Source organism: Crotalus tigris, unplaced genomic scaffold (genome assembly GCF_016545835.1).
Source record: "Crotalus tigris isolate CLP2741 ecotype Arizona unplaced genomic scaffold, ASM1654583v1 scf7180000017585.4430047, whole genome shotgun sequence".
Lineage (NCBI taxonomy): Eukaryota > Metazoa > Chordata > Lepidosauria > Squamata > Viperidae > Crotalus > Crotalus tigris.
In genome coordinates this window covers 1,924,870-1,938,569 of record NW_024096493.1, presented here as the reverse complement: position 1 = coordinate 1,938,569, position 13,700 = coordinate 1,924,870, and the positions used below count along the sequence as shown (strand labels likewise).

Here is a 13,700-nt window from a genome sequence, read left to right as displayed (position 1 = left end):
AAATTGTAGACTAGATCTCGGTGGCATTTCAGAATGAATTCCAAAAAGGAAGTTCAAAGTATATAGGAGTCTGAATATCATATTTGTGGGTAACTTTTTAAAGCAGCTACCTGTTTTCTTGGGATGGTATGATTGTCCTCACCAACTGCAAATGATTCTGAGAAAAGAAACACTTTAAAACTTGATGGCGAGATGCTACATTTATGTCCCTGTCAAAAAGCACCTTTTTGTATATGAGTCTGAAATGCTACCTATTCTTAATTAAGAATTTTATAAAATGTTTCATTTTAACATAGTTTGGATGAATGTTGAGTTACATGTATATTAAATATCAGCTTTTCGTCTGATAACAGAAGCATTTCAATATTGTTCTGAAGCCCAAGCTTCTGTATACATTGATAAACATGAAAAAATATAGTTTTTATTGTGTGTATGTATCTGGGTTTTCTAATTTCAAATTATCAGTTTATAAGACAAGCTTGATTCAAACGTACAAAGGAAAAATAAGCCTTGTAATGTTTGCTCTCTATTGAGAGTACTGAGTTGCTTGACTTAGTTTGTTCCCGTGTTTCCCCGAAAAATAAGACCCAGTCTTATTTTTATTTTGCCTCCAAAAGAGTCACCATATCTTATTTTTGGAGGGTGTCCTTCCACTCAACTCGCAGTGGCAGCACCGACAGCCCTGCCCAATCAGCCCATTTCTTCTGTGGCCGAAGGAGCAGCTTCATTCTGTAACTGAGAATGGAGCTCCGGCCTGCATTTTGCAGTCAGACGCCTTTCTGGAACGCCTCTGCAGCCAAAAACTGAGCTATGGATTCAATCCATAGCTCGGTTCTCGGCTACAGAGGCCTTCCGGAAAGGCCTCTGACTGTGAAATGCAGGCCGGGGGACACTGCAGAAGAAGTGGGCCAGCAAGTAGAGGCAGGTGTCGATTTATGGGAGGCCTCGTAAGTGGGTGCAGGTCGCATGTGCAGCTCCACCCCCCCCACCCCTGCCTTAGCTTGATTTTTAGGTGTGCGCCTCGCCCCCAAACTAGGACTTATTTTGGGGGAAGAGCTTATATTAGGCCCACCCCTAAAAATCAAGCTAAGTTTTATTTACAGGGAAACACAGTATTAGTTTCATTCAATTTCATGTTATAAATTCAATTTCATGTTATAAATGGAAAAGTATCTAGATTATGTTTTCTTGGTTGATTTTTCTTGTTTGGCTATTTTTTATGCTTTCACTTCAGTAATTTGGAGACACCGAGGTAAGCATGAAAAATGAGATTTTTGGAGCTAAAACTGCAATCCTCTATTCACTTTGGCATGAATTCTACATATTATTGTATTGTAAGTACCAAATGTGAAACTATTGTCCTGAGCACCAAAGAGAGTGTTTCAAGCATATAATTTGCAGAATGCTTGAAACGTCCCACTTCATGAAGTTTCACACCTGAAAAAGTTTGAAATGAAGCATTTTGCACATCCTAATTAGAATAGGAAAGGCTGAAAACATGTACGTGCTTGTTTTTATTGGCAGTTTAGAATCACATTACGATATTATAGGAGCTATAATGTATACTGCAGCTGTATTTAAGACATGTAGATGAAGGTCATATTAGTCTTTGATGGCAAAAAATGAAACTGAAATAAAAAATTAATGAAAAAACTGAAGTGAATGAAATGAAAACGAAAAACTGATGAAGTATCTCACCCTTTCATAAAAAGTTTAGTTGAAAAATTTGTTAGTAAAATTGTTACGCTTTCTAATAACATTTGTTAGGCTCTGTATAAAATATTGTTTATAGTTGCTATAAGGTGTGATGTTACTTGATGTTAGTTGTTCCTCGGTGTTTTAATGTTTTACAGTGTATCTTAATTGTACGTCTGTAAGCCACATAGAGTAATCACTGGCGAGATGGGGGGCATACAAGTTTAATAATAAATAAATAAAATAAAAATGAAAAGAAAATATCCCTTTCTTTTGCAATATACAGGATGCATGAAAAATAAGGTCCATAGACAGTTTATTATATAAATTATTTTAATATTAAAATTGGTTATCATTGTTTTCTAAATGATGCCTTACTTATTTGACATATGACCTTGAGTATTCCTAAGTGCAGTAAAATTTTCTCTGAAAAAAAATGGTCTGATTTTCAGAAGCATGAAAAGGAAACTTTAAGCAAATTAATAGTAAATTCTGAAAATCAAATCATTTTTTCAGTCTTGTCCAATCTGGCACCTTCCAGATGTGCTGACATCTACAAAATACCAATTTGGATCACTTGGAAGAATTGGGTATCAAGAAGATAATTATATCATTTCTACAGCTATAATTACATGGGGGTAGCTTCCAATTGTTGAATATTAAATCTAGAGTTTGTGGAATGAAATAGCTTCTTGCTAGATTGAATAACTTTTTTAGACAATTGTGTTTATAGTAGAAACTCAATGCCATCCATATTCTCTAATCCAAAAATTCAACACTTGTTTATGTGGGTTATTTGAAAGCATTCTTTCTTTTGCTTGGTTCAGGATTTTCATCAAAAAAATCACCCAGTTCCTGTAAGACAGCTTCATGGGATCAAGACAACTATGCTCCAAAGCCATTACCCCCAGGAGCACATGGCTTCCTGCCCTGGCGTACTGCTGAACGTGCAAAGCATCATAGGTAATATGTACTGAAAGTGTTAAGTTATGTATGTATGAATATATGCGTGTATGTATGTAAATGTGGGAAAAGAAAATAAATTATTCTTAGGGAGTGGGAATACATATTTTCACAAAGTAATAGATACATTTTAGACAGAAAAGTATAGTTTTGAAAATGGTTCCATGCTTTCTCTACTGCTGCATATATAGTTGTGGCTTTGAAAAATTGAATTCACAAAATACTTCTAATTAATAGTTTCACAGAGTGATTGTAGCTAGACCCTATATGCACTCAATAAAAAAAATTAAAAATAATATTTCTGCCACTGAAATATAGCCAGCCAGAATTAAAAAAAATTAATAAATAAGAATTAAACATCTATTAAAATCACATAAAAGGAACAACATCAATATAAACCACAATATTTTTACAAACACAGTGAAAACCTAAACAGTTATAAAAACTCTAAATACTATCTCCTAGAACAGATTTTATTACAGTCATTTGCCAGAGTTCCTCTAAAAGCAAAATAAATAGAAATAAATAGCTATGTAGTTGATATGATTAGGTTGTTGTGCATTTAATGGACAGTGAAACAGACTTTGGCCACATTCAAAGAAACAGTCATCCTGGTCAGCTAACAGAATGGATCTGAATTGCTTGAAAAAGAAGTTAATGAAATGCAATTGCATGTCTTTATAAAATATATAAATCATCTTCTGTATGTCATATCTCTGTTAAAATTGAGCCACTTATGTTGAATGTTAAAAGTCTCTTAATTCTTTCACCCAAATCCACTCAGTCACTTCTCGTTCCCCACAGGAACAATAGAGCATCCAATTCTGGTACAGTAAATTTGGCATTGAATCATTTGACATTCAGTTGATAAGCATGTTGCTTCTCTGATTCCTGCTGGAAATAGTAGGGATAAATGGCAGTGTGTTGAAGAACAAGAAATAATATTATTTCATGATCCATACTTCATCATTGTTACCAAGTTCTTGACAGACTGATGTTTAAGAAGCATGGCTTCCTGTTTACATTGTATTCTATAGCTAAAGTTTTTTTTAAAAAAAGATATGTAATGCTTTGCATGTGTTTATTGTGGAGATCTGCATTGATAGTACATAGATCGGTGATATTAAAGGTTAAAGGTTAATTTATAGGTATTGAGATATATCCATGATCAAATACTTCTGATAAAATAGGATTTATTGTATTGATAGATTTATTGTGTTAAATCTTTGGATATTGGAAATGTATTTTGTTTTTAAATTTTTTAAAAACATTTTTCTTATTTTAGGGCTTCATCTGCAAAAAGTACCCATGAATTTCCATTGCAGATACAGGTAAAAAAAAATCCTAATCAACAAATTAAACTTTTATAATTGATTTTTTTGAAGAGCATTTCATAATGTTACATGATTTTGACAGTTGACTTGTTGTCAACTTTGCCAATATTGCCAAATATGATTTATTTATTTATAAAGTGGAACTATTAGAATTAGAACTAATATAGTTATACTTGCTTTATCTACTCAGACAGGTATTCCTGTGACAGTGACTGTAGAAAGTGCTTCAGCATCTGAAACTGAGACAGAGGGTACCATGGACAATGTGATTTGCAAAAAGAATACCATAGAATCCCCCAAATTAATCAATTTAAAACAGTGGCATCAGTTACAGGTATGGTTATGCAATCAAGTCTGGCTTAACAATTTATAAAACAATTACTAATAGCAATATTATGGAAATTATCCATAATAAGATTGCAGTATCCTTTTTTTTAAATACGGATCTTAAATGAGGTGTAGATGCTTAATAAGGATTGATATCTTCATTTCATTTAATCTTGGTGAGGGATTATAAAGTTACACAATTTGGAATAGTGGCAGTTTTCTTTCCTGTGACATTTTAAGTGAAATAAAAAATACACATGTAAGTCTTGCCTAATTGCTAGGCAAGGAGACATGATTCTCCCCCCCCCCTGAACTGTCAAAACTCATTGTAATGGAACTTGTGGATAGCTTTGAGGAGAAAAGAGAAAGAGATGTTGCCTAGGAAAGAGAGAGACAGACTGGGGGGAGGCAGGAACCTCCCAGTGGCTGTGTTAATTGTATCATGACATTCCACATTCTGTAAGTTAGTATCTACATCTACTTGCTAGTGTTATAACAACCCAGCTGCCAGATGCTTAGCTGTTAGCGGTACACCTGGAGGATCAGAGATCATTCTTGAAATTCCTGTCTTGGCAAGAGAGTAGGAGACTTGCAAGATAGGTGTCAGCTGTCCCAGGTGGACCAGGCAGAAAATAGGACTAGATGAACTAATTTTACTTTATTGTAAGGCTACAGCAGAATCTTGCAAGTGTGAAGGTACAGACTTCCCACTGTCAATTTTCACTGCTTGATCGGGTCCTTCCTAAGTCTCTCTCTCTCTCTGAACATTAAGCCACTGGGAGATCTTGTCCCTCTTGTCTGATTGATTCCTAGGCAGCATCCCTTCCCTCTTTCTTCAAAGTCATCCCCACATATAGATAGATTTCCAATCTCTGTCAAAAGAAGGTACAGGAAATCCCCAAGTTACGATTGTTCCCTTAGTGAACATTCGAAATTACATGATAAGCACCCCTTACTGTTTACGAAAAAGTCCTGAAATTATGAATGTTGCCGCACCATGGCAGTCGTTCACCCTTACGAACGACCGCAGTGGCATTGCAAAATGCACCCTGGCTATTCCCCCCCCCCCCCAGGCACTAGGCCTGTGGATATTCACCTAGCGAAGATCAAGAGATCCTTCACTTTTTTGGCTGCTCCAGGCCTTCTGTGCATTCGCAGAGAATGGAGGCCTAAAGTACTGAGATCTCACCCTACTAATCTTGTAGGTACTTTAGGCTATTGTACAGTACTTTAGGCTATTCTCTGCAAACGGAGGCCTGGTGGAGAACTGCGACAAAAGACTTTACCAATGCAGGTAAGGGCTGAAACTTTGAAGCCTTCTCTGCATTTGCAAAGCCTTTTGCAATTTTTGCAAAAAGCCTTTCCTGCTGATAACAGGCTGGAAGGGACGTGTGCATGCTTCCAGGCCTCCATTTACAGCTGCAGGCTCCATTGCATTCGTAACTTGAGGACTACCTGTATTTCTTAAATGAATTAATTAAGAACCAAGAAGAAAAAAAGCAGAATAGGTGTTTAAAATGAATAGTAAATCATTAATTTTAACTTAATCTATGCTACTATTTGGAAATAACATGTAGTATAAGAATAACTTTAAAGGTTGGATCATCTTTAGATGGTGAGATATAGTAATCAACACGACAGTGTAACAAACTAGTGAGAAAATGTATTCCATGTTACCTGTGTGTGACTAAATAAATAAGGGAAACATGTACACTGGTCTACTGTTAATGTATTAAGAAACATGCACAAAGAATCTCTATCTCACCAGAAACTAAGACAGGTTATAGAAACCCTCATGACACATGGAATTCAAGAATATTGGAGAGTGTGAGGGTCAAGGCAAGAGTAAACAGTTCCTAAACCAAAGATGGATACTATGTAAACAGAAGCAGTTGTTTGGGTTTAAGGCCATCACGTGCTGCACCCAGCATTAATTCAGAAATGCAGGAGGAAAAAGCTGAACGTTTAAATCCCACAATTATACATTTTCTGACAGGCAGTATGCGTTCAGTGATTGTGTATGGCTTTATTCTTGCCTATATTAAATATTTTTATCTAGGCAAGTTGTATAGTGACTCTTGTACCAGATCTAGCAGTGGAGCAGTCAAGATACATTGTGAAGTATCAAAACTGAGATTTATTGCTAAATCTTGGTTGGGGAATTGACAAAATGGATATATCTGAAAATCAGGCTCCATTAAAGAATATACTTGAGTGGTGTGCAGAGAAAATGCAGAAAGGAGAAAAGCAGCAAGTATTCATACTAGTCAATCTTTTAACGTATTAGCTGTATTAGGAATAGAGAGCTTATTTTAGGGATAGGAAACCTTGACATGTTACTGAATATTCTTTGCATACCTTGTTGGCCATGGTATATATTGAGTGCATAATGTGGGAATTGCAATTTAGAATATTTTTTCTATAAAAACAGTATTCCAAATCTTTAAAACCAGAGGTGTGCAACGATGTGCATCAACAATAATTCTTTACTTGTTTCTAGATCAAAACATACTTGAGAATTGTAAAACATTTAAACTGTGGCATCGGAATGTAGCCATTGTATCTACTATATACTGTACCAATGGAAGCTTTCTTTTCTGTCACCTTTTTTTGCACCATGCAGTGGGTTTCTCTTGTGCCCCTCCAAGATTCTTCATTCATACCTGCCCAAGGCCTCCATTCACAATATATCAGGGTTTCCATTTCGAGTCCCAGCCAGGGTCTCTACTCATGACTCATCCAAAACCTTTTTTCATCCAGGCTTTTTTCATGAAAGAGGGCCTGGGTGGGGCATGAATGGAGGCTGCAGCTCCACTTGTGCAAAAAAAAAAAAAAAAGTGGCACAGAAGAAGACTCCAAGTATAGTAGTGGCGTGCAATATGGGCAGAACCAGATGGTGGGGACAGCTGGCAGCAATGTGTAAGCAGGGGGTCAAAAGACAGTTGTAAATGTGGGTGGACCTGAATTTTGTTAATATGGGGGCTCTGCTATAGCTGGAACTCTTGAGGACCACTCATAAACCATTAAAACTTTGAATATTTGCGGAATGATCGGACATTAAGCGGGGACTATAAAGGTATCTATGGAGGCATGTGTTGAGACCAGCATTGTTTTATCAACACCCTTTTTATATGCTTTCTATAACAGAGGTCCCCAACCTTTCTGGGTTGGTGGCCCAGTGGGAAAGCAAGGGGGGCCATCTTTATGTGCACATGTACACACATGCAAATGTGGCTGCCTGTGTGGGCAAGTGAACGAGGCCGTGAGCATGCACACTCCGCAAATGGGGCTGCTAGTGTCGGTGAGAGGCTCATGGTTCAGCTAGTGCCAACGCAAGGTGGGGTGAGCACACGTGCACGTGCACTGGCCAGCCATTCATGCGGCTCAGTGGCCAAGAGGCTGCAGCCTGGTAGTGGGCTGCAGCCCAGTAATGGGCTACAGCCCGGTAGTGGCCCGCAGCCCGTAGGTTAGGGACCTCTGTTATAGAACATCATATGTATAAATAAAACTGGCAGGGTGCAGCCTTGCTTTTGTCATTTTGATGAAATTTCTGATCCTGTAGTCCCACTTGTTTATGCATATCCCTTTTAGAATCTATGTATTGATATTTAAATATACACTTATAGTCTTTAAAAGTACCTTTTATTAAGTTATTGATCGATTTAATTTTATCTGTTGACAGTCATTCTCCTAGGTTTGGGACTTTTTACCCCAATACTTCAAATATTTTTCAAGGTTGCAGCTGGGATCTCTGTACAGGTAAAGCATATGGACTTTACCACTGAGCTTTTTTTCTGAGATAACTGGTTCACAATTAACACTACCTTTTAATGTATGCTTTTGGTTTTAGCTTGCATAATATAGCGTATTCAACAAATTATGATTAAAATCAAAGATTAGCATAGTCTGCTTTTTGACAGATGGAGTATGAAGAATGTTACTTGAGACTAAAAGAAGAACGAAAAGCAAGAATGATTGCTGAAGAACGGATAATGGAGGTAGCAATCATTTTCTTTCTTGAATACCAACATGCAATAGGATATAATATTTTTCTTCAAAGTATTTGAAGAACTCCACTTTATAAAAAAATTAGTTTCCATGCTATGTAATATTGCTGGGATAAGAACTGGAAAGAGCCTAAGTTTACTTGGCATGATAGCCAAATACAAAACCTACAGGAACATACACTGAGTTATCAGGTACACCACTACAATATCTCCTGGGATACCCCCTCCTTTGATTTTTCTCCATTTCCCCTTTTAATATAGTATCTAGGTATATTTGGTTTCATGGACTGATAATCTGTATAAACAAATGGGCATTTTAAAGTTTTCATAATGCACCATGTGATTTCTGATAAGCTGCATAATTTTGATACCATAGTAGCAAAAACATTTTTCTTCCTCAAATGAGAAGTAGCACAACACTAGTTTTGATCTCTCTTTGTCCTTTTCTTGATGGACTTTCAACTTGCAGATGAATTTGTAACCTAATTGATGAATATTTATTTATTTATCTGGCCATCATTACTCCATTTCTTTATTACTGCCCTCAGATGTGTTGTTTCTTATTTCATCTTTGATCTGGGACACCAGAAAGGAAGGGAAGCATCTGAAGGAAATTATAGCATTTCATTCCAAAAATCTTTATTGAAGAAGAGGTATTTGCAGTATTAATACAATTTTGTTTCATTATTTATTATAGTTGGAACTGGAAAACACTCAGTTACGGAATCTAAATTGCTCTCTCTCAGAAGTTGTCCATGCACAGTCAGTAGCCAGCATAATATTAGAAGATGAAGGAGTGCTTGGTAGCATTGAGAATTCTTTCCAAAAGTTTCATGCTTTTTTAGATCTTCTTAAAGATGCTGGGTAAGAGAGGCCATTGATTGCCTTTTGAATGATCCTTGATGCTATATATCTGTGTATAACAGGTTTAAAGAATAGCAATGCTTCATCTATTAAAATATCAAAATTAGCTAATCATTCTTGAAAAGCAAAAACTGATTTGTTGAAGGTTTTTTCCGCTGGTTTTAAAGCTGGACAGAACAAATCTTTTTGTTTTTATTGTATTTATTTTTCTTCCAGTTGTGATATATTTAAAATATATCTGAAGATGGTGTAAATTTTCTTATAATTTTAAAGCATGGCTGGTATCTGGGAGGGGTTTGGTTCCTTTGAATTTCAATCTCCTGCCTTTTCTGTCTATTCTCTAGTAATTTAGTTTCTTCTACCATTTCAGAGCTTAGTTATATAAATTTAGTTTTTTAAATTAAAAATTTATGGTTTCCCTATTTTTAAGTGCATTTGTCATATTTTCATATTTTGCAGTCTTGGACAGCTTGCAACAATGGCTGGTATAGATCAGTCAGATTTTGGCGTATTACATCATCCTCAAATGACTTCTACTACAAAGCCAACTGTGATAGAAAGGGAGAAGTCATTTGAAGAAGAAAGGCAAGAACACATGCAGAATTTTAAAGTAAGCTTGTTAACTCAACTGCCCAAAATACATAATTTGTATTTTTTAAAAAACTGTTTGCTTGTTTTTACCTACAGAATTTTCACAGAGTTCTCTTGGATTTCTATCTTTCCTCTGATACTTTTGAACAGGCTTGTAAATAATGAAAATAATAGAAATAACAATTTCTGTATTGATTCAGTGAAGATTATAGTCTTTCAGCTATATTGTATTCTGATTATTTGGGTTCTAACTAAGAGCGTAGAATTCATAGTATGTAGGAAATTTTAAGCATTTGTTTTTGCAAAGTCAATGGTGTAAAGTCCCATTAAATTTTAAAATTTCCAAATATTTAGTGAATCTGTTAATTTTATAACTTGGTTGATTGATTTAGAGACCACCATTCCAATATAATTCCAGTTATAGGCAGTTCTTGACTTATGACTACAATTGAGCCCAGAATTTCTTTCGCTAAGTGAGATAGTTGTTAAGTGAGTTTTGCCCCACTTTGCAACCTTTCTTGTCACAGTTGTTAAATGAATTATTGCAGTTGTTAAGTTAGTAACATGGTGGTTAAGGGAATTTGGCTTCCCCACTGACTTTGCTCTTTAGACTGTTGCAAAAGGGCACTGCAACTGTCATAAATGTGAACTGCTTACCAAGCATCCAGATTTGATCATGTGACCATGGGGATGCTGCAACGATCATAAGTGTGAAAAATGGTCGCAAGTTACTCTTTTCAGTGCTGTTGTAACTTTGAACGGTCACTAAATGAATGGTTGTAAGTTACGGACTCCCTGTAATTTACTTTAAGAAATAGAAAATGGCATGGGTTCAAGAGCTCCAATTAACAAACTTTTCTAGGCCTGTTTCGCAAGAGTGGGAAACCCATATTGTAGTAATGTATTAATCAATGTTCAAGTGGGAGGATAATATGTGTACATGTGTGGGGGTTTCTTGTCTTTTTTTAATACATCATTTTTTCAATGTTTTGTCAATTTTATTGTTTCCTGGAATTGCTAACTCTGTGAACCACATTTTATTCTTTTTGATCATGATGATGCTGAAGATTACTGTCTTTGATTCAGGTGTCTATTGGTCTGTATTACTGTATAAGTTCAAAAATGAAGCCATAGATATTCTCATTAATGAGTACAGCAAAATTATTAAAAGCACTGCCATGATAAAACTTATGCACTGGAATTCATGTAGAAAGTTTAACTTTACTATTAACAAAAGCTACTGAGACCACATATTTGAAAAAAATTTATGAACATCTTGGGGGATTTTAAAATAGACCAACAGATACCTGAAGCACAATGTACCAAATATCATCATTGTTATTATTACTAGCATTTCTATGATATGTATTCAAATAATTCTCTTAGTAATTTTTAACTAGCCTTTTATGGGCTCACAGAGAGAAACCAGAACATACTCTCTGTCCTTTTATAATTTGTTGCATTACTGTGCAGCAAGTTGAAGATGCATGGTGCTCACTGGAAGCCCACCAATTGGCCTGGGTCATTTCCTCATAATTTGTGGCTACCACTGACAACTATTTAAACATTTAGTACAAGAATTTGTGTTTCAAGCACTTTACATAGAGTGACTTCATTCAGTTTCTCAAAATACTTACTAATGAGAGGTCCGTTGGCATTATACAACATTTTGAAAAAGAAATTACAACATCTTCTAAATGTAATACATCATATAATGAATATATATACTGTATTATCAAATATAATTAATGTGTGCTGTGCTTTATGTTTTTAACTCTAAAAAACATAAATGGCAAGGCCTCAAAATGCTTCTATGTTATATTTTATCTTTACATCTTTACACTGAGATAGTTCTGAAATAGAGGAACCATGGAATGAACTGGTTCACATCCTAATTGAACTGAGTTGTGGTAGTATTTCAGTCTTTTGAATCTGTGTTGAACAAATAGTTCAGACATATGAAGTGGCACTGTTAAATTGTGAAATGACTTATTCAGGAATTGTCATCCTTGTGATTGATGGTAGCATATGCCATTAGCAGCATAGCTAACTGGCTGAACCATCACACAAAAAGGAAGATATTGGAAGCAATTATTAACTACACATTTGGAAGATTTTGTGAGATTTGCATGTTTTCTGCACTTTCTGGCTATTTGTTGTGTTTAATTTTCTTTTTAATTTATGCAGCAAACAGTAATAGTCTATGTATCATGACATACTTATCAGTGGAATTTCCTGCCAAAATATCTGCTAGGTTTGCAAATAGATTATGCTTAAAAATACAATATTATTTCAGAGAGTCATTTTTAATTGTTTTATTGTTCTTCCTAGAATCCTGGCTCTACTGCTTTTCTGAATCCTCTCACTTTCCAGAAGGACTTTGATTCATGTCAAGCAGTAAATAGTGACCTACCTGCAACAGCAAAAACTCAAGATCTTCAGGGTCTTGGTCCATCCCAGCAAAGCTTGTGGCAAGACATAGAAGCTAAAATAGATAGTTGGCGAATAGAGGATCATGAATCAAAACCCATCCAGGCAGCATCTGAGAAGAACAGCCAACCTCTAGAATTGGAAGCACGGGATTCCTCTATGAGGCAAATACTAACTGCTCGACTATCTGTCTCTGAACCCATTATCAATATGCTTAGTAACAAATTTGGTGCTCCTACTATTGAAAGTAGTAAAGTTTCCTCAAAAAAACTTTCTTACACCATGGGCTTTACTGCGGAAGATAAAAATCTACAACAGTCTGACCTTTCTAGAAATGACAGAGTGGAGTCTGATTCTGAAATACAAGAAAGCATCCATTCTGTAGGAAGTGCTTGAAGAATCCATTGGATTGTTCACTAAAATCAATTTACTGCATTTTTGGAATTATCCAAAATTATTATGCAATAATTTTCATATGGTGGCAAAAGTAGAGAAGCAGAGACCAGATGCTGGTGAATAACAATTCCAGCATCCCATATGATTCGTCATACTGGTTGGAACTGTTGAAAGTTGTAACTTAGCAACAATCTGGAACATCAAAACTTTCTTACTCTTGCATGTAAGGATTTGCTTTTTTATAGATACCTTTTTGCCAGGTGAGTCTTTAAGAATTTTGTTGCCAGTATTCAAAAAGATTGATTGCACATTTTGGTTTTTATATTGTTTTATAAAGAATCTGGTGTGTTTCAAATTCTCATAATTATAATGTGAATAAAGTTTTTACATGATTCTAAGTAAAAAAAGATGTTTTGTTGTTATTATTCATTTTGGTGATCTGAATAATGCCAAATTTTATTCATTCTCAAATTGAGTTTCATTGCTGTTGTGAAGCAATTAAAATTAAAAAGATTAAAAAAAAACCCTTGGTGTTTTTTTCGCCAGAAATATAACTTGTTTTAAATGATAGCTTGAAAAATTCAAGCTTTTTTTATTTTAATAATTTGGCTATTAAAAACAATTTGTTTCACATAAAAGCTTGATTTTCTTCTATATATCTAGTTAGTATACGGAATAGGTTTGCATTAATAACTAGATATTATATCCCTGCATTTCATTAAACTGTTATTAAATGCAAACTTTAAAGATACATAACCCAACACATCCTGAGACAACGCACAGCCACTGATTAAGCCAAGTCCCAAATACATTTTTAAAAAAACCCAGTAATCTCAACTTATCCACTTCCTTGTCATAATAAAAGTACATAATGTAGTTTTAATAAAATAACTAGAAAACTAGTTATTCAAAACCTATTTGAATAAAATAGACATTACAAGTAGTCCTCAATGATCACAACTGAGCCCACAAAATTTACATTGCTAAGCAACACAGTTAAGTGAGTCACGCCCCATTTTATGACATTTTTTGCCTCTTGTTAAGCAAATCACTGAAGTTGTGAATCATGCAGGCATTAAGTGCATCTGGCTTC

General features: G+C 35.2%; 1 protein-coding gene across 6 annotated transcripts in view; it reads left to right on the top strand.

Moving 5' to 3' along the window:
• CEP78 (centrosomal protein 78) overlaps positions 1-13,014 on the top strand; it is a 28,554-nt gene extending 15,540 nt beyond the window's left edge. For 5 of the 6 annotated variants that reach the window (XM_039361142.1, XM_039361128.1, XM_039361119.1 and 2 more), the window contains exons 10-17: positions 1,235-1,252; positions 2,523-2,658; positions 3,944-3,989; positions 4,183-4,326; positions 8,240-8,317; positions 9,024-9,190; positions 9,650-9,800; positions 12,113-13,014. In XM_039361142.1, the coding sequence (XP_039217076.1) occupies positions 1,235-1,252; positions 2,523-2,658; positions 3,944-3,989; positions 4,183-4,326; positions 8,240-8,317; positions 9,024-9,190; positions 9,650-9,800; positions 12,113-12,607 (1,235 nt within the window). In that variant the 3' untranslated portion in view covers positions 12,608-13,014. The remainder of the gene's footprint in view (positions 1-1,234; positions 1,253-2,522; positions 2,659-3,943; positions 3,990-4,182; positions 4,327-8,239; positions 8,318-9,023; positions 9,191-9,649; positions 9,801-12,112) is intronic. The other variant, XM_039361153.1, reaches the window with a different exon arrangement.
• Positions 13,015-13,700: the final 686 nt, after the last annotated feature.